At 33.3% G+C, this 21,639-nt stretch overlaps 2 protein-coding genes and 1 non-coding gene across 8 annotated transcripts; 1 reads left to right on the top strand and 2 right to left on the bottom strand.

The window, feature by feature from the left end:
• The first annotated feature begins 563 nt into the window (after nucleotides 1-563).
• LOC143217905 (uncharacterized) lies at nucleotides 564-14,524 on the top strand. 6 transcript variants are annotated; one of them, XM_076442630.1, is made up of 6 exons: nucleotides 7,232-7,392; nucleotides 7,760-7,805; nucleotides 7,980-8,147; nucleotides 11,964-12,220; nucleotides 12,364-12,483; nucleotides 12,586-14,524. In XM_076442630.1, the coding sequence occupies exons 3-6, from the start codon at nucleotides 8,109-8,111 to the stop codon at nucleotides 13,124-13,126; spliced, it is 957 nt and encodes a 318-aa protein (XP_076298745.1). In that variant the 5' UTR covers nucleotides 7,232-7,392; nucleotides 7,760-7,805; nucleotides 7,980-8,108; the 3' UTR covers nucleotides 13,127-14,524. The 6 variants fall into 6 exon arrangements, with proteins under 6 accessions (XP_076298741.1, XP_076298742.1, XP_076298743.1 ...); XM_076442629.1 differs by lacking the exon at nucleotides 7,232-7,392 and adding an exon at nucleotides 7,423-7,613 and having other exon boundaries at nucleotides 7,712-7,805; XM_076442628.1 differs by lacking the exons at nucleotides 7,232-7,392; nucleotides 7,760-7,805 and adding an exon at nucleotides 7,073-7,210.
• On the bottom strand, nucleotides 14,218-19,174 carry Cpr49ah (cuticular protein 49Ah). The gene is made up of 4 exons (XM_076442642.1): nucleotides 19,018-19,174; nucleotides 17,310-17,494; nucleotides 16,259-16,520; nucleotides 14,218-14,882 (listed from the first exon to the last, which is right to left on the bottom strand). The coding sequence occupies exons 1-4, from the start codon at nucleotides 19,027-19,029 to the stop codon at nucleotides 14,787-14,789; spliced, it is 555 nt and encodes a 184-aa protein (XP_076298757.1). The 5' UTR covers nucleotides 19,030-19,174; the 3' UTR covers nucleotides 14,218-14,786.
• A 1,304-nt stretch (nucleotides 19,175-20,478) lies between these two features.
• Trnar-ucu (transfer RNA arginine (anticodon UCU)) lies at nucleotides 20,479-20,551 on the bottom strand. The gene has a single exon. It is a non-coding gene; the product is annotated as a tRNA-Arg (tRNA).
• Between the last annotated feature and the right edge of the window lie 1,088 nt (nucleotides 20,552-21,639).

Genomic DNA, 21,639 nt, shown 5'->3' with positions numbered 1-21,639 from the left:
AATGTTCCAAGAATCGATCTGTAGGAACAGAAATATGTTGGAAAGATTGTACTGTAAAAAATTAGATGGCGATAGGTGGTCAAGGGAATGCTTGTCGACATCGTTGGCAAAAGCAGAGAGGAAATCTGTTTATACTAATCTGTATATTCTTTCCTTCGCGTAGATTAATATTTTGTTAAATAATTGTTTATCGCGTGGGATTGTAGCTGGTGATCATTTTGAGATTACTTCTTCGAAGTTTGCATACTACAGTGTATATGAAATAATAGCATTATATGTAAGGTCATCTTGAAAAGTTACGAATGTTTCTCGTAAAATCACCTAATGTATTATACGTATATGATAATATTACATGACCGGAGTGAATTAAAAAATAGAAATGATAAAGATGTCAAGGTGTACCGTTAGGTTCCGCGTCCCAAACAATTTATGCCCAGATCTGGCATACCTTAAATAGGCAACCATATCATAATCCGTAAAGGAAAATTGCGAAGGCGTAGGTCCGGCCTACTCTGCCAAGTACGGAGCGCCTGGCTTGTTCACGTAGGCCTTTGAGTATGATTCGACTGCGACTTGGTCGACGCTGGATCAGTCATCGGGTGTTATTAGTCGCGAAAGGATTCCTCTCCGATACCCTTGCGGAAAATCGACGGGGAATTATTTCACCGAGAATTTCGTCCGCGAAAATGCGGCTCGCACCATTGGCATTGTCTTTCGCGGTGAGTTCCTTCGTTACTACCACTGTCGACGCTAATTCAAACCCACAGGACGCTCTGGCCACCTTGAATAAAATATAAACATTAATATACAAACTATTATTTATCTCTCTATTTTCGTTTACACTTTTTTCTTGTTACAACTTTAAATTAAGCTACATTTGAGATTTATTTAATTCCTTTGTTTAATGTGATTCCTTCAACTCTTTTATTTTAATACCACTTTAATGTGAGTTTTGTTTTAATATTATTGTGACTTTTAACTTGTTCATTACGATACGATTTTATTTAACTTGTGTGTATTAATTTAAGTAATGTTTGTTTTATTCTCTTTATCGAGTCTTCGTTAATTTTAATCATTTCGGGACAATGGTTTAAATATATCACCTTGAATAAAATATAAACAGGTTTATATAATGTCTGACGTGCTAATTGTGTCATTAATACTATTACATACATATTACAATTATTGTATCTGTATATTTTTGTTTATACTTCATTCTTGTTATTACAACTTTAAATTAAGTTATATTTGAGATTTTTTTTATTTTTTTGTAATGTGACTCCTTCAACTTTTTTATTTTAACACCATACTTTAATGGAAGTTTTATTTTAGTATTATTATTGTGACTTTTAATTTGTTTATTACAATAAGATTTTTTATTTAACTTGTATTAATTTAAGTAATGTTTGTTTTATTCTCTTTATCTAGTCTTCGTTAATTTTCATAATTTCCGGAGAACGGTTTAAATACAGCGTTATGATCGATACAAAGTTTTGCACTAAAAGAATTAATTGCGTATTGTTATTATTATATTAAGTATTACGTATGAAAACTAAATACCAATAGTGGTTTTGAAATTCTAATTGCAAGTGATTTAGAAGTATTTAATTACACTGTTCGATTGTTGTTTATAGTTTATCTGAGGAATATTTTATTATTTTATTACCATTCCATTAAAAATTATTTGGCTAGAATTGGTTTCATGTATATCATGTGTAAAATAATATTTTGAACTGAAAATATTAATTGTATTAGCAATATTACATTCAGTACTAATAGTAATTTAAAAATTGTAAGTAACTTGAAAATATTTATTAGAATCACACACACACACATTTGAATGCTGTTTATGATTTATTTATATGTATGCTCAACTGCTCTAATAGAAATAGAAGTAATAGAGAACAATGTAGTGTTAGTATATCTTAATAAACAATATAGTTTCGCGCACAGCTTTCAATTATTTAATGAATTATTAATTTTATATGCAGCCATTATTAATGATACAATTCTGGTGTACATAAGTAGGTTATGCACGTGTCGCCGATTATCCATGCAAAAAGAAAGTCGATGGGCTGATGATGGACTCGCTACACTGTTTTATCATGCATCAATTAATTTTCAATTTTTCTCATATAATATATGAAATTGATTTTTTCTACAAAAGCCACTATTTCTCGTTCAATTGTATTTCTCATTACGACAAAATAAGTAAAGTTAAAGTATTATAAATAACGTCGTGAAAATAAAATAATTTTAATGTACAAAATAAAAATGAAAATGTTAAAGCAATAGATAACAATTTAGAGACACATAATATAAATCACACATTTGTAGTATAAAATTAAAATAAGAAACAGATACACCAATAAATATCGTTTTCCCAAAAGCTAAAACAATTTTATAAAAAAAAATTAAAATAAGGAAACGAAGAGATTGAAAAGTAGATTTAGACGGCGATAATAATATCTTCATTAACATTGACATTTAGTGAGCAACGTAGTAATTAAACGTCGCCGATAAAACAAAGAAAATGAAGAAGCTGATGATTATTATGATAAATTGCACATAGTAATGAGTGCAACACACCGTGCAACATGGAAGTGCGTTGACAGAGATTACAATATTTTGATCGTATCTGTTTCCTGGCAGTTGTTTGTTGCCAATAAACCATGAGAGTTTTTCTCATCGCTGCCTATTGTTCGTTTCGTAAATACCCGGCGAATGAGAAGGTGCGAGATAACAGTGAATATTAATGCCAGCATATTTTGCACTTCGGAATCGAGGATTTCTCGATTATTATACAGGAAAACTATGCAGTCATGTTTCATTATTCTTTGTTGTCTTCAACCGCGAATCGGCTACCGTGAAGACAGCGTGTCGAATGTTGGTGAGAGGTCACTATTAGCTTCGTGACAGAGCCATTTTGAAAAATTCCGCAACCGCCGCCGTCTCCTCGATCTATACAATTTTTCCAAACAACACATTGCCATTGCCTATTATTATCTAACTGCGAATTTTTAAACAAAATAAAAATTATTTCACTCGATTACAAGTAGTAGAGGCCAAGTGACAATTCCTTTCTTCTTTTAATAATAATGTTAAGAAGCTGAAACCGGTACACGTTAATATTCTTAAATATTTTTAATCCATTGCTTTACAATGCACCTACTTATTTTTGTCATAAATTCGTAAAATCCACTAATTATTATAGTTCTCAATGACTGTGTTACGTAAAAGAAGAACTCAAACATCTTCTAAAAATTATAAAATATAAAAATTAGAGAGGCAACGATTGGAATTGCCATAAGTGTTAAATATTCTTTTAAGAAATTCTCGACTGTGAGTCGGAAATGTTTAAATTTTGTTAACTAGCTGTTGGTAAATAGTGTATTAATTTAAGTTTAAAAAAATACAAGACTTAAAATTTATTTTTATACGAACTCTTGTGTAGGCTTTCATTGTGTTCAGTACGATTCTGATTAAATTTTAAAAAATTCAGTTTACTAATCGAAGTAAAATTGACTTATATATTTATTTATTAGGTTGGGGAAGAAGAAATCCATCATTTCTCCGCTTGAGATAACGTAAAAATAATGGATTTCTTTTTCCCCAATCTAATATATTATCGATTCAATTCTCTTTTGCTAGAGGAATCAGAGTCGCCAGGTGAGGGGAGGGAGCACAAATCAGGAGAGGGAGCACAAATCAGGGGAAAAAGTTACCCTCTCTCTGCCAGTACCGGATTAGTCACGTGACACTGTGACAGATGCACGACAGAGACGAAATGCGTCACGTGACCGGCCGTGGCGGAAGAGTGGGGAGAGAAGTCAATCTGGCGACTCTGAGAGGAATCTAGGTCAGAACCTCTAAGCTTACGTGTGGTTTTCCTAGTTGTCATACGAGGCATATCCGAACAAATACAATATAATAAACACAAATTGGATCTACCTAATGCAATTTGTTTTAATTTTATATTACTCTTGAAGGGAAGTAAAGATGATTATTCAAGACCGGATTTCGAAAGCAACTTGAGGGTCACCTACCGATGAAACCAGTTTACAATATTTACGATGGTAGCTCTCGATATACGATTCGACTATAAGATGTGTTTTATTATGCAAAATATATGCACATTATTAACTTCTGCATTTCTTCAAAGGGTTGCAAAAAAATAATTTAGTTAGAAACTATGTTGTTAATACCTTCAAATATTTTGTTCAATTACTATACAAGATATCTGAACAAATCCGAATGCAAATGGCAATTATATATATTTATTTTTAAATTTTAAATCATTCGGATCGTTAGTGCGAATGGAACTTTTCTGCATTAATTGCAAAAGACAGGAGCCAAATAGAAATTTCGTTCTTTGTTCAACAATTTGAATACGTTGCGAAATAAGTAACAATTAATTATATGAATATTTTACCTGTCCATTTTTTCCAAAAATCCGCAATCTATTCATTAGTAATAAAAAAATTTATTTACCTGCACGGGTAATTTTGGAAACTTGATAAATAAATTTGATAAGAATTTTCTTCAGAATTTTATCAATTGCAATTTTGTTCAACAATTTGAATACATTGCAAAATAACTAACAATTAATTATGTGGATATTTTACCTGTCCATTTTTGTCAAAAATCCGCAGTCTACTCATTACTAATAAAAAAATGTATTTACCTGTAGAGGTAATTTTGGAATATTGGTAAATTTTGATAAGCACTTTCTTCGTAATTTTACCAATTGCAATATAAGAAAAAATGTACTCAGTTCGACTACTGTTGGCAGACGTCCCATTTCTGTGAAAATATTTGTTGAAACCACTGTCGCGCTCTCGAATTAGATCAACAAAGGACAGTTTAATGGCACGATTGTTATGGTTCCGTTGTTGTGTGCCTCCTGTCGGCACGTACATGCACGCGTGTACGTTCATTCAGAGTGTACAGTATCCTCGGCTCGTAAAAGTGAAAGCGATGCAAGCCAAGGAGAAAATATGATCGTGAAACTCGACCGACAGATCGCTGCCAGAGGATAAATTGGGCTTTCTTATATGTGATTCTGATAATACTTGTCAACTTTCATCGTTTCGACGTTCCCGACCGAAACCAGCTGGAATTTCACTATCATAGCGTCATCGCTGCCGATACCGATGTGCGATCTTCACTCTTTTTGACCGCCGCGCCGCGCCGCGCCGATTCCCTAGAGAAAACATTGTGTTGACATCATTTCTATGTCAAGATCTGTAGCCAGTTTCCAAAACAACTTTTTCAAATCGCTTTCATCCACCGACCCAACATTTTGAACGAAAATATAGCGGCTGGTAATGCCTTTAGTAATTAATTCGACTGCGGATATTTATGCAAAATAAAAAATGTTTGCATTAATTGAAGGATACAGGAGTAAAATTTTATGGTTCTTTTAATTATTCTATTAAGCTGAAACTAATACATTCATGTCCTTAAATACTTTTAATATGTCCACTGCTTTAAGTTATACGTAGCCATTTTTGTCATAAATGCATAAAATCCGCAGTCTAGTAATTAATTAACAAATTAGGTTCTAATTCTTTAGAAAAAATAAAATTAATTAAAAATTATTATGAAGATTATAAATCGATTTTCTTGGTGAGACCAATTCACAATAATTTCTTCCGTAACTGTTTATAAGCATTCAAAGACTCGGTAAGTGATGTAATTAAACTGCACTGATTACTCGACATGATTATTATATTTTGTTATTACGCTATCTGTTTTGTATAATCGAGTTTTCACGTTCGTTCTCACGTCGTCGCTGCAATCAGTAATATCAACCGGGTTTTTCCCGTGAGTAAATTGAAATGTAATGTAGGTTAAATTATCACGCGGAAATCAATTTTCGCAGATAAATATGTAACTTATACGGAAACGTAACTGCACCGGCTATCAATTAAAAATCGTCCACGTTGAATTTGTTGCAATTCCTTGAAAAAATACAGTGGAACAATAACAATATTTTCACTTTGGAAAAATTCGAGAAAAATCAAAATTACTCGAAAAATAATTTCTGTGACAATTCTATCAATTTAAACGATCCTGGCGGATTTATGTTTTAATTCTTTGAGAACACCCTCGAGCAAAAATCAATTTGTGAAAGCGAAAGTGGAGAAACTACTTTGCAGTACTACAGAGAAATTACTAAATTATAGCAGGTTGAATTTTCTATTACAAAGAAATTCGTAGCAAAAAAGTAATTTAACAGTGCTAGAAACTTCAAGCTTGAATATGAACTCGGATAGACTAACGTTTGCGATGCAAATAATTTTCTAATCCAAAAATATTCTTTAAAAAGATAAACAAATTAGGAGTATCGGAAGTAGAGACTCCACGCTTTAAAATGAACCTAAGTAGACTGTTATACTATTTTTTATCACGAAGTTAAAAGTGGTTAAACATTAACAATCTCTGTTATGTTCGTGTATCTCTCTCTTCGTGTATGTTGCAACAAACAATTTTCTTACGCAAAAATATACACGAAAAAAATAAACGAATTAGCAGTATTAAAAGTAGATACTCCAAGCTTCAAAATAAGCCTAAGTAGATTGTTATACTATTGTTTATCACCGAATAAAAAATTATCAAAAGTTTCAATCGGAGTGAAGATGTTCAAGTGTACAATGCTTCAGAAACAGAAGTGTTCTTCTTGCTACTGCAGAAGTGTCTTTTCAAAGAAAACCAACTTGGAGTGTGTAGGTTCTGTCCTTGAAAATGACCTCAGCTAGATCATCCTCTGATTTCTTCCCACAAAGTTATGACAGAAGTGATCATTAAAAATGTTGTTGTATTATTGACATTGACAACTGGTTAAAATTACGAAGAAGAGAGACAACTAGTTCCTGTGTGTTGCAATCGACGCAGATAATTATTTCGCATTCAATCGGCAGGCTAGTTAGAACATTGTAGATGAACAATGAGCTGGCTCGAGGTGACTTTAAATGTAAGTGGAGTGATCAAATACATATAATGGTGGCTAGGTGCGGTTCTAGCGGACAGGAAAAACGTCGCTGGCACCTTGAAGAGGTAGGGATAAGCCCGCGAGGAAAGATTCGAGATCTATAGAATGGTTGACGATACTCTGAAAACACAAAGCGCCCATTCGAGGACTCAGTTCCCGCGCCGCAGTGTTTGTGTTCGCCTCGCCGGCACTCGAGCTGCTTTCATCCACACAGTGGTACTTCCTTCTTTCTTATTTCTCACCTTATTGATATACTTATTGTTTCTTTTTTTGCACAATTGACTCCATACAAAGTAAATGTACTCTGACTTTCAAAAGAAGAAACTTGATATACGCTGAAGCTGAGAGTCACAAGAGATGTCCGTCGTTTTCCTATAATAACACGCTTATTGTGCGCCGTAAGTGCAGTGGACAACTATTATGACCATAGATGAGATCCTTGGATATCTTTCTCAAGAGAAGTTAACTATAATTGTTCTTAGAAAATTTTGTGTATAATACACGTTGCCGGCCAATTGTTTTAAGGCATTCGCAGGATTTTTAGCCAATTTTTAATTGAAAACATTACTCTTACATGAGAATTAATAGAACAGTGCTCGATTGTAATTAAAACCAAAAGGTGCGATTGAAGTATAATTATATTTCTTGGTAGTTTCTTGGTAGAAATTGTAACTGAGGATTATATTATAATAGTAACTATTCATTTTTTAATTACAGTTATAGTTAAAAGCAAAAGGTGTAATGGCGGTGTAATTATTTTTTTAGACGTTTTGGAGTATCCTTAACTGTCCAAGGTTTTATTCTTATAAAAGTAAGAAAAATCGTAATCGACATTTATATCATTATTGTAATTATTAATTGTTTCATTATATTCTTTTTTTGGCAGCAGTGTGCATTTAAAAACATTTTCTGACGTCCATAATTTTGATAAGTTTTTGAATTTTTCAATTTTCAATTTTAACTAACGTGTATTACGAATTTCCAGAAATTATATCATTATATTATACGTGATATAAAATGATAATATCAAGTTAGACAGTGATAAGAAAGACAAGGAAGAGAGAAGAATGGTGATATAATTTTAATAAATCTGTATCGATACACTCCAGCGACTATGTTTCTGTGGATACTAAGTGGCCTGAACTTTTTTGTGGTAGGTTTCGATTATGACTTTACACTATTTATTTTATATTATTTTGCAACTGTGAAAATTCAATTCTGATAATAATTTTGTATTTATGTTTCGTTCAGACCTTTAATTTAAACTATAACTAAAAATATCTTGTAATTGAGATTATGAACATAAATGTCCTTAATTCGCATAACAAAAGATATTTTTTAATTGTTCTAAAATGGCTACCAAAGGTGTGCTAAATACGTTCTATTTCTCACGAGTGCATTGATCTCTTCGATTCTTAAAAAAATTTAACTGAAATCATAACCAATCGACAATTTGAATATCAAATTCTAACATGTAAATTAACGCGTACTGCACTAATTAATATTCAGGAAACTTCGTTTCGAGGTACAGTCAGTTCAAGCTTGAACAAGAGCTCAGGCGTTCACGATGCGTGAAGAACGAGTGAAAGAATTGGAAGAGAGCATTTTCTTCTCGCCATTTAAATTCATCTCCGGAATAATAGTCGTTATCATGCTCTCTCTTGTGTTACGCGACTGTTAATAGCATTGTTACCATAGACGCTCATATGAAATCTCGGTGCTTCCAATTTTTACAAACTTCAAGCAATTAGCTTCAAGCAATTGTGCAAATATAAATTAAAACATATGTAGTCGACATTGTAATTAAAAATAAATGTAGGATTGCACTGTGATATTCTCATAAGTTGTATGGGTACGGAAAAAACATAATTTAACTTTGAAATTTCACTTTAAGCAAAATGATTCTTAAAAAGATTGTTATAAAAACTTAATTTTCAAGTTTACTTTAAATAAAATGATTCTTAAAGAGATTGGATTAAAAATTTAATTTTCAAGTTTACTTTAAACAAAGTGATTCTTAAAGAGATTGGATTAAAAATTTAATTTTCAATTTTTTCTTGGAACAAAATGATTCTTGAGAGATTGGATTATATAAGATTATTATAAAAGCTAATTTCCATGTTTACAAAAAATGGAGAGGTCATTCAAGTGTAAGAAATATTTGTCCTGACATTTCCATGAGCACTATGAGCGCAACAAAAAATTTTGCAAATTTAAATCATAAATTATAAATCTTGAATTTTAAATCTTAAATTTCAAATCTCAATTTTAAATCTTAAATTTTAAATCTCAATTTTAAATCTTAATTTTGAGCAAATTTTGTGATTCTTCGAGAAAATGTAAAATTGTTCAATTTAGAAAGATAGGAGAAATAAATTGTCTGTTTCGACAATCCCATGATCACTATAAACTTAAAAGCAACCAGGACAGTAATGAGGAAAAAAAAAGTGTTAGGAAATTCTCCGGAGAAAGGATTGTTCATTATTATTATGCATGAGAGTGTTTATGGGGTCTTTTAGCAATAGTAAATGTAGCGATTAGGTGAACGTACCGGATAGGATCTAATCCAAAGAGGCGAATAAAAATCACGATGCGAGAGCTATCGCGTTACACCAATGGTTAATCACCCGGTTTATTCCTTTTCCATTCTACTCGAAAGAAAGATGCACCACTGCAGAGGTGCTGTGGTAAATGATGCGGGGAATGTTGTGGCAATGCGTGCGGTTTAGCGGAATGTCCATTTGTTCCAATACGACTATACGTTATGCGATTGTGCCATATCATGCGCTCTCTATACCATCGGCTAGATCAGAATCGCCGTGCACGATCTCCATTTCGTTGTGTTCGAAGCATAGAGGGTGGCCAGATAATTGTTGACACTCCCAATGTGCATGTAAAACATTATAAAAAAAAAAATAATAATAAACAGACTGCGAATTTTCATGCATAATAAAAACTGTCCGAGTCAATCGTAAGAAATTTAGATAAAACAATCGGACAATATTAATCCAGTGAGAAAACTGTTTTGGTTAATTATTTTTTTACGAAACTTCTACCAACACATACTGGTGACATTCTCCTGATTAAAATAAGCCCAAACACGATACAGTTTGCATCATATTTACCTGTTTAATTCGCGATACAGTAGAACCTCGATTATCCGAACCGAGAAATTTGAACTGTTGTAACTTCGTGGAGAAAAGTCGGAGAATGTTCTACCTGAACTCATTTTAAAGCTTAAAACCTCTACTTTTGACATTCCTATATTGTAATTTTTAAACAATACTCCTACTACAGAAAGTTTTAATATTTTAATATACACTACCCCTGGTAATGGTGAAAATAATACAATAATTATGATATCAATCTGGAAAGTGATAAGGTGACTTTAATTACAAATGTGTACAAAAGACTGCAAAGTTTAAACTGAATTGACAACTCAAAGCTCATTGATAAAATAATCAATTTTTTTTGTTTCGAATTTTTCTTTAAAAATATTCGTTCACGACAATTGCGCATCGTATCTCAATTTTTATATAATCTGCATTGAATGCACGGACGTTGCACATTGCCTGCAGCTGCCGGCCCAGTCTATGTATAACCCATTGGATCCGATATAAAAAGAAAAGAAAACAAAAGACCGGTCTCATTGATCACTATGTCTAGATTGCGTAATGTCGTTTATGATGTATAACGTGTCCTATATTGCACATCTGTATATCCGACTCATGCAACGAATACTTAAACACCATATTACAAAGTTAAGTCAATTGTGTCCTTCGCTGAATACGAAATTAAAATTATACATATATCAATTATACAACAATTAATCCTTCGTTAATATACTTTTAAAAAGTTTGATAAGTACCATGTATCCAAGAAAAAACATGATAATTAAAAATTGAATACTAAAGAAGATAAAATATCACTTGTGATCATTTGTAATTATGATTATTGTAAACAAAATATTTTCTATACAAGTAAAACTGCGGTTATAGAAAGTTTTATCGTTCGTATTGGATTATTAAGTAGTTAGCTCGCTAATCGAGACATACAAATCATTAACGCGGCGTGCTACGCATGCATATCAAGACCGAAGGCCGTTTTTCCAACTAGGAACTGAACATTGGCAATGAATGTTAAGTACATCGAGGACTGACATTATTACTATGTCAGCCATTTGATGAGACACCTATTTATAGTGGTGCCGATTCACTTGATAATTACCACGAGTCCGTGATATTATTTATACCGATCGCACCCATGAACTACAAATCTCGTTAGACTCACGAGTACTGCCCACTGGAAACCTTCATCTTAATGGAACGTAAATTTTTCGCATTTCTTCGGAAGGAAATCAATGAAATTATTAATTAGTAACTTAATTTGCAAATAAAATCGTTTCTATAATTCGTAACCGCTTTTACCATTGTCCATAGCGTTTGTAATTGTTTCCATAATTATTTTTGTACATCTGTGATTATAACGTACATATAATAATTTTTACATGTTTTTGTATCTTTTATAATTATTTTCACAACTATTTGCATTATAAACATGATTGCTTTTATAATTTATCAAAATCTACCTATGAACAGATTTTTAAAAATAAATGTCCTATACATATAATTTTAATTTCAGTTATTCATTTGTCCTGTAATTGTTTCTATAATTCGTAACCACTTTTACCATTGTGTCTATATCGTTTGTAATTGTTTTCATAATTATTTTCATAAATCTGTGATTATATTTACAACTTCAATTACTTTTATCAATCGTAATAAGTTTTATATGTTTTTGTATCTTTTTTATAATATTTTCACAGCTATTTGCATAAACATGATTGCTTTTATAATTAACCAAAATCTACCTATGGACAAATTTTTCAAAATGTCCTATAAAATTTGAATTTCAGTTATTTATTTTTTACAGGTGAAACATTTTTTTATAATGGTTTACATTGTTATAGGTAACAGTACTATGCCTGAATACGGGGAGTGCGGATAATAATAGCGGCTGGAGCTTCGTCCCAAACACACAGTACCATATCCAGACTGACGAAGGTCCGGAAAGACATTTTCGTTATCAAACGTTAAATGGACAATACAGGAAAGAAAAGAGGTTAGTGGATGGTACAGTGATTGGCACAGAAGGCTGGTTGGATCCTCTGGGGTACCTGCGTCTCAAAGACTATGTAGCTGATAGCAATGGATTTCGCATCCTCAGGTAAAAGCAAACAAGCTGATATCTCATTATTTACCATTTCTTCATTCAGATAGAGACACAATGATTATATTGATTAAAGATTTTTAAAGGATGTTAAAAAAGATCATTATTTAAGAATTTCTACTACTCTCTGATGTAACTAGGTCGAAAATGGTGTACGTGGGGAAAGGTCGACCAATTAACGACGCTGTGGCCGAAACGAAGAGAGTGCCACCCCAAACTGGGATTCTCGTGGACCCCCCACGACCTCCTAACCCCTACAGGTACTACATACAATCTTCAGTATAAGTTTGACCTGAATGAAAAAAGAACAATATTTTCCAACAATGCCAAAATTTGTAAAATTTTCAATCATTTCACTTCAGACATTGGAAACCGACCAGCGTTGCGCCGTTAGTCGAAAATGACATAAGCTCGGGATATTACGACAGCACCACCATCAGACCTCGAGTGTTTTCGACTAACAATGCCTATTACAATACAAATCGAGCAGGCTATTCCCAGCATCCTGACAGCCGTTACAACCTCATTCAACGTTCTGACAATGGCGACAATGCTCGCTACAGCAACCTGAAAAATAATTTCCAAGTGTCTGCGCCAGTGTCTCGAGGCGGTGTTGCCAGGTATCCTCTTTACGACGGGACGCACACCACTGCCAATGGATTCCAGTATTACCTAAAACGACAGTATCATGAGGAGGAACAGGAGCCAACAGGCTCCAACGTTGGATCGTTCGGTTACGTCGATCCGTTTGGCATCAGGAGAGTAATTTATTATAAAACGGACCCACACACTGGTGGCTTTGTTCATCAGAAAAACAACAAGTTCGTGGGCCTTTCTGGAACACCATACGACCCGTCGCCCCCAAGACCCCCACGGGGTACCCAGAAATACAAACAGCAATAATCTCGAAGAACGTTACGAAGAAATTATAAGATTTCTTCGGTTGTTAACACTAGGTGCCATATTAAGCAACTTCACTATTTATAATGTTCCACTAGAATTAAGGAGAACGCAAGGTACAAGCGGACACTTGAAACGATATCAAAAATATTGTATGAGTAACTCGTAATGTAGGCTGGTTAACATACGTTAAGGCGTATAACGATAGTTGCCTAACAGAATCATGGGAAACCTAACGTACAATTTAGCTCGTTTGAACGAGAACTTTGTTTTTGTACTTTCAGACACTCGATGACTACACGAACGAATTAAAGTAAGAGCTGTAACACAGGCGAACAGAATTTCGTATTTAATTCGATCCTGATGGAACCTTTGCCGTTTAAAGATCTGAATTCCTAGGATTAAGCGCTAGATAAAAGATCAATATAGGCTGCAGTCGCCCTCGAAAGTCCTGTTTTTACGTTTACGAGAAACCCGAATACCCTCGGGAATCCCGAAAAATCCAGGAATTCCCGAATATTCTCGCACACCTCTAATAACAGTAGAATTTTTCAGGACGACTGCGGCCTAGATTGATATCTTTTGTCTAGCCCTATTGCCTGAAACCCCCATCTCTGCATTATCGAGAAACGAGAAGGCGCATCCCGCACCCTTGCAATCCTGGAAGCGAGTTTGCCCCCTTGAGTAAAACAGGAATCTCTATATACCACGTCGATAAGAGAGAAACTTATTATATTAGCGTGCAGTAACATCTACGCAATTCGTAGGATAGGAATCTACTATGTACGGCGTCGGTAAAACAGGAACTTGTTGTGTTATAAATAAAACGTAAATAGAACATTCTTTAAACTCTATAGAAACATTCGAATTTATATATAAACAATATTCAATATCATCACCTCGTTGGAATCACATCATTGGAATTTTTTAACTTCCTGCCAATAAGGAAATTGGAAATAGAGGTTTTATGGTATTTCACATTGATTTGTTTACATAACTTTATAGCTTCCTATGTATTCGGCAGATCACTGGACCCGCTTTTAGACCGATTAAATAACACGAAGATGAAACGAGGATGTTACGTAATAATAATGTTATTTTCTATAAATCACGTGGAAACGTTTATTGCAGGCTTTCATGTTGAGATTATTCTCGTTACAGAACACGGAAGGAGAATAAACAAATCACATTGTTAATCGTGTGTCTCATGAAAACTAAATATGCATAAATTGATTGAGTTATGTTGCTCTTAATTTAACGACTTAATTATTGGTTTCCTAGAGAGGCATGCAGTAGTGGTCATCAGGATGGTGCATGAGGCAAGCAAGTTGCATTGTTTGTAAACTAAACAATGGAAGCGATAACAGCACGCGACAAAAGAATAAAAAAAAGTATATACAATATTTCTACCTAATATGAACGATTATAAAAAACGTTGCTTCTGCGGCAATGAGTAATGACGAAGCTTATTGTTACTGTTCCAGTTTTGAGTTGTTTGAATGTTCGTAATAAATAATTTATCAATTCATAAATAAATACTATGTATTAGTAGTAAATTCTACTGTGTTCGATAGAAAATGTAGAATATACAAAAGAAAAAATATTCTTCGACCACCACTGCACGCCGGGTGCACATCAGCGGAACTTAATTTTCGGCACTTCCTCATTTCCGGAACTTTCGTTCGTAATTGTCTCGTCGATCTACTTGTTGATTCAGCGGCTGTTGCAACTTTTGTGCTGCTTCTCGCGCATCTTGTTCCTGAAAAGCAAATAACATTTTTACACGAACATTCGATGAAAAATAGATGGAAAGTGAAGAATGAAGTCTTCTTTCGCCGAGGCTTGATGTTCGAGAAAATTGAGTTTCAAAGAACTGTACATTTTCTTGGAACCTAAGCCTTGGACGAATAGATTTTATTCTACATTATTTATATTTTATCCTCGATAGGAAGCACCTAGTATTGGAATTGACATTTTGTTAGTTGATTAATATGTATTAGTTTAGCATGAAACAATTAGTGTGGAATTATTGTTGAATATGTACATTATAAGATGTTATGAGATTCGGAAAAAAAGACATTCACGCTATTTGCTGCGAAAACCTTCCATGTACACGAACCTGAAAATATCTACACCGACGATCAAAGTTAAGCAATCGGTAAATCTTTAGATTGTTGTAACTTTGTAAAAGAAAGTCGGATGACAATATAGCTAGGCTCATCTTCAAACGTGAATTCTCTTCTTTGTATGTACGTTGCTAAGTGGTGCTGTTTTTAAAGATTAATTTTATCTAAAACCATCAATTACAAGAATCGCTGTCAAATAGGAGATAACCATCATCAAAGCGCTGTGTTCGAAAAATATTAGAAAAATTGTGTTTGAAATGGGCTATCACCCAATTTTTGTCTCATTCTCATCAGGCATGAACAAATTAAAAACAAAGGAAATATTACTTTCGTCCACATTCGCCTGTCACTCACCACACTGGACGAGTATCTGAATTTCTTTTTTAATTCATTATGTAGACCACACGTCCCTTCTCAGGTAATTATCAGTAGACTGCGGATCTTTATGCAAAATAAAAATTGTCTGCATCGATTACAAGAAATAGAAACTAAATCGAATGTTATTGATTTTAGTAGAGGAGAAATCATATATTGACATCTTCAATTAAAAAAATTTTTCAATCATTTTAAATTACCTACTCAATTTTGCTATAAATGCATAAAGATCCGCCGTCTAGTTATCAGTGACTGCGGTGTATTTGCAATGTGATGGTTCCAAATTAAACGGTGAAGTCCGATATCCTTCACGAATGCTAATGTTTTAGCACAAGAATTTTCAGCAAGAAATTTCTTTGTTCCTTGGATGAAATTAACCTTCTATTGATCCAGGAACCATAAACCCCGGCGAAAACCATCAATTACCAGAACCCTCCGATCTAGATCGGTTGCCCAACCGGTGCCCAGTTACGCAACCCGGTACAAATTGGAGACAGCGATCGCCAAAGATGAGTAAAACGAAAAGTCGAAAGAGGTAAGCGCCGAGAGTGTACTGAATGGAGAGAAAGTAAGAGCCGAGGTGGTTCGAAGAAGAGGAAAGAGGGAGCCCGGCCCGAGAGACCGTGGGCCGTACCTCTTGCCGACGAATGCCTGCGTAGATGAGGTCGAGGCCTTTCTGAATCTCTTCGCTGACTGGCGGCGGCGTGGGAATATGATCGCCGGTCGCGTGAAAGCCAGTCTCGTCAGCTGTGTAGTGAATAGTGATCAGCTTCCCCTCGGGACTCGTGTACGAGTAGCTTCCTTGTTGGACCAAAGCCTCTCCTTGTTCCTCGCCCTCGCCTACCTTCTTGATGTAACCGCTCTCCTCCGCGATGATGCTGTTTCCCGTTTCATAACTGCGAATAATTTACACGCACTTCAGATTTGTGGGAACGAGACACCCGGTCCTTCAGCCCCGAACACAATATACGCTTAATTACCATTAACCGGCGATTAAGAAACACTTCTTTCGACATCTGGTATTAACGATTATGCTTCGCCTAACAATTATATCTTTTGTCTAGAAAGTCCATCCGCGGGTTTTCAAGGTTTTCATAAATGAATGATTGACCTTTCGCAATTACCGGGATCGCAATGCTTAACGGTGAGATCAGTTACAGATTTGTTTAGCAATTTTTTAACGCATCCACCGGCAATTATGTAATTTGTTTTAAGTCTCCGGCCTATCGTTGGGGAATTTATAACACTTTGCACTCGCGGAGCTATTTTAATTCGAAAATTAAACATTTCTTCCAACTTAGAATAATTACATTCCATGTGATCTTTTTTAATTTATGGATATGAAATTTCTTAATAAGGTAAACAAAGGTAAACAATATTTTGAATGCTGCTCCGCTTGTTTCAAGTATGTATTACGGTGTAGTATTGGAATAGGAATGTTTCGTTTAGCGCTCGAATTTATTGGAACCTAACCCCCGCGTTAAGCGGGGTTTTGCTGTACAGCAATTTTTGTGGTGACTCTGACAATGAGTCACCATTCGAGTGCTAAGGGTTAATAGATTGTTCAATGGAAATAGCAACTCCAATCGTAAATCACTCTACTAACAGTGAATATACAATATTCTGACGCAAAATGTACAGCTAACAAAATTTTAAGATAATAAATTGAACATAAATAATAATACCTCGTTTTGTAAGTTCCATCATGCTCCTGCTGTTTGTTCCAGTGTAGTATAGGAACGGGAGTGGTACTATGGGGTTTTCTTTCTTCTATCGGAGGAGCTTGTTGTCTGTCGTTATCGTGGTAATTATTGCGAGCATGATAGTTCGAGTCTTGAGCTACTGCCAGACCCAAAACCAAAGCTAACACCTATTACAAAGAAATGACAATTAGTATTGCTTAAGAGAATGCATTCACAATACGCACCGCGAAGAAAAGTTGAAATTAATCGTGGAAAATAAAATTTTACTTCAAACAATAGTCATTGGTGATGAACCATCACCATGTTTTACAAAATCGTAAATTTTTATCTATTGCACAAGATCGTTATATAATTTCACGAAACAACAAATAAAGTTTCTTTTGTAAGTAACCGGCAGTTTCTTATTCATTTATTAGACAGTTTTAATTTTTACGTTTTTATTCCTTTTTCGTCATTTCGCTGAATTGTGTGATTTTCAATAACAAAAAATACGTAGTAATCAGGTTAGGATGCTGTTTAGCACTCCCTGAAAGTGATCCAACATTTTTCTTAATAATATACCGGGAGAAGGAATTGAAAAAGGAGACACTTTTTATAAGGTCACATGTACCCCCTTAATGTCACGAGTGACGTAAACGTTGCACGACCCTATATGGAGATGAAACGGAATTTTAGTAGGGCAGAGGATCGAACAACGGTATTCCCATTGTAACATCCGCGGAGAGGCAGCAAGATGAGTGAAAGTGAGAAGCAAATGCCAACGCAGGTCATTTACTCCTGACCTGTGAAGAGTTCGCGAACTCGCTAATGCGATTCATTTTACTGCACTTCGCACATCCTTCCACCAATTAATTAATTAACTGACTAATTAACAATGAATCGACTAATTGATTAAAAATTAATTCGCTCCGCGTACACCCTTTAATTAACAATCTTCCTATTGATTCCCAATTATAAAATACAAAAGAAATACAATTCGTTATCTGTCTTACAATTCCCTTTTTATCTTTGAAACTAATATTGATAATACTGGAAATACCATTTCTTAATAATCTGTTATACTTTATTCATAATAAACCTTTTAGTTCTTTATAATATATTCTTACTGATTTTTATTCAATTATTATTTTTGGTTGGCTCCATTTTGATTTGCAATAAAATATCTTTAATAGTACACAAGGGTTAACGAATTACACAGAGACTAATAAGATTGTCAATATTTTTTTGCAGTGGTGTAAATTACAATTTTTTGCAAATAAAAGATAGACTAAAGATTTTTAATTATAAATGATTTTGCAAATATATTAAGAATTGTAGAATACGTTTATTTAATATGTAAATATAGTTTTGTGAGAGCATGTAGATTAAATGTACATAAATTTAAAATTGTAACAATATCTATTTTATCCGTACAAAATAATTATTACTTCATATTGTATGACATTTCAAAATATTAATTAAAACACTAGGAATTACTATTTCTTTATATTAATTCTGTCATTTTTAATAAAATTGAAATGTATATTATTAACATTAAAGTTTCTTAATGAGGCAAAATTTTTATTTTAATTCCACGTAATTGTTAACATTAAACACAGTTAATTGAAAATCAAATTAAGAATCACCGGAAGACTCTGTTATATATAAGAACAAAAGAATGGAGTTGTTACGATATAAATCGATTACTTACGATACACTTCATCTCGGAAAAAAGGTAGCAGTTGCAGAAAAGAAGATGCCGATTGGGTCCAGATACGTTTGTGACTTCACGAAAGTAAAGAATTCTCCTTTTATACTGACTCTCACTTTGCCCCCACCTTTAAACGGAGATGAGCCCTCTCGACATAGTCTGTTCACCTGATTACAGAAACCTTTTATACACATGTTACACCATGGTTGTGTGTGAAACTATGGATCCTAATAATAAAAAACGATCCCACAACTATAAATACTTCTGAACACTTTTAAACACTATTAACACCGCTTCGCCACATTGAATTAACATATACCTCGTTAATATGATTATATAATATACACATACAGTAGAAAGTATGCTACCATTTTGCTTCTGGAATTATTTCGAAATTATTTCTTAATTATCTCATCCTATTTCACTCGACACTGTTACAATTTAATATGTGACTGTATTATTTCACATTTTATTGCAACGTTTGTTTCTAATTTTCCTGAGAAAGGATTTGTTTTGAGGTAATCATTGCGAAGAAAAAGATGTGAATCAAAGAAGAGGTCTCGGATCCACAGGAGATCAAGGGCGAATCGGTCAGAAGTCAGAAGGCTTTGATTTTAAAGAGACAAACAAAAAGCAAACCAGAGCATCCGTGCAAATTTCTACTTTACCAACTCTGGTTAAGTTTTTATTTTATATTTCTCTCGGAATCGTCTTTATTTCACTTTTTGATCAACCCTACCTTTATTCTTTCATTATTCGCATCTAATGACTTGTTAATTTCGAAAGGAAAATCTCTGAAACAAAAGGGATTTTAAGTATAATAATGATAAGAATAATATGATTGGTTTGATTTACGTAAACTTAACGAGATAATCGCGTCGGTGTCTCAAATAATAAAATAATTATTAATTGATAAAGTAAAAACATAAAATAAAAATGGAACGACAGTCGAGAAAGTAGAAATTTGTAAAGCCGATAGAACTAAATTGGTTGTCGGTAACATAATCATTTGCAATATTCATTTTCCTACCATTAAATTGTTATTTTCGTAAACATATATTTATTGCGCGATTCTTGCTGTGATTTATTGTAACTTATTTGAAAGAATCTAATTAATAATTCAGCATATTCAATGCCTTTTTGTTCTTATATATTTTTAAAAATATTAATAAACTATTCCAAGGAATAAGTATTTGAACATAAATATTTTTCGGAAATGATTTCTCGAGATGCTTTTTCACAAAAATATTTGAACTAGTATTATTGACTACATTTACAGAAATTTATTTTTAGTGAAACCAGGATAAAATCTTTGACAGATAAAATTAACAAAAATTAATTATTTGTAATGGAACATTCAGGAGAAAATCAAATAAAACAACTGAGTTGTTGTGAGAGTAACAAAGAAAATAAATTAGTAAGGATGCGGGTTGAAAAACACCTGCATCCCACACCATAAACCATCCCTTGTGGGGATCGAACCCACGACCTTTGGATTAGAAGTCCAACGCGCTATCCTCTGCGCCAAAGGGACTTCCAGTTATTTTCATTTAGGACAGCTAAGGACGGGTAATACGCCAAAAGTACACAATTATACATTAACTTTCTAATCGAATGTAATGAAATAATACTGCAAGAATAATACGCGCAATTTTTATATCAAATTTTGTAAAGACGTCTTTGAGACGTCTGTGTGATTCTAGAAGACGTTCAGGAGACGTTCGTAAGACATTCGGGAGGTATTTAAGACTTCTTAAGATCCACAAATGTTAATTGAAATAAAAGAAGGGAAGAATAAAAATAGATTTCGACAGAAACGAGTTTAAAGTTAAATCAATAAATAACTTTATTAGAAGAACGCATGTGGAATTGACATAAAATGTGTAATAAAAATAAAAATTCCAATTAAAATCACAATAAATATAAGAAACAGTCTTCCTGATTATAAAATTTAATGTTTTTATTTCATGAGTGGTTGAAAATATAATTATATAATAATTAAAATGTAGTATATAATTATAATTTAATATAATAATTTAATATAATTTAATAATTAATTATATTAAATTAATTTAATATAATTATAATTATTAATTGCACAACTACCCTGCTAATCCCTTTTTGTCAACCCTTCAACTATAATAGTATTTCTTGATCGAAAGGCTTCACTTTGCATAATAAAATCGGACATTTCTTATGCAGCAACCTAATTCGTACTTGTGTATTGACGTAAGGGTTAAAGAGTTGAGATTTTTTGAGTTTGAGAGAATAATTCCGGAAAACCAAATGCTTGTGATCAGAAATAACTATGATAAATAAGGAACTTCGCGTATAGAAAATATTGAATTTGTCTGTGTATATGGATGTATATGGAAATAATGAAGAAACATTTTAGAACCGGTGCAAAACTATAGTACCAAGTTCATTTTGAACACACTGCAATAACCGGAAGTTCTCAAACGATTCGCAGCTGAAAGAAAGTGTTATTGATTATATTGAATCCAGAAATTCTGAAAGAAAGTCGTTACAATTAACAACTTATAATAATAAGGTAATCATTTTGTTGAAATTTAATATTGATACGTGACTACGCTGGTGGTAAATATACGTTTTATTTTTATA

This window comes from Lasioglossum baleicum, chromosome 18, assembly GCF_051020765.1.
Source record: "Lasioglossum baleicum chromosome 18, iyLasBale1, whole genome shotgun sequence".
Classification (NCBI taxonomy): domain Eukaryota; kingdom Metazoa; phylum Arthropoda; class Insecta; order Hymenoptera; family Halictidae; genus Lasioglossum; species Lasioglossum baleicum.
The sequence above is the reverse complement of the archived record's forward strand: the minus strand, read 5'-3'. Positions and strand labels throughout refer to the sequence as shown.

Coding starts and splice junctions, on each gene's coding strand:
- LOC143217905 (XM_076442627.1), top strand. CDS start 7,100: ATGGTTGACGATACTCTGAAAACACAAAGCGCCCATTCGAGGACTCAG. Junction 7,211..11,963: donor CTGCTTTCATCCACACAGTG/GTACTTCCTTCT, acceptor ACATTGTTATAG/GTAACAGTACTATGCCTGAA. Junction 12,221..12,363: donor AATGGATTTCGCATCCTCAG/GTAAAAGCAAAC, acceptor TGATGTAACTAG/GTCGAAAATGGTGTACGTGG.
- Cpr49ah (XM_076442642.1), bottom strand. Junction 16,521..17,309: donor GATGGAACTTACAAAACGAG/GTATTATTATTT, acceptor AATTATTCGCAG/TTATGAAACGGGAAACAGCA. Junction 14,883..16,258: donor CAGGCATTCGTCGGCAAGAG/GTACGGCCCACG, acceptor TTTGCTTTTCAG/GAACAAGATGCGCGAGAAGC.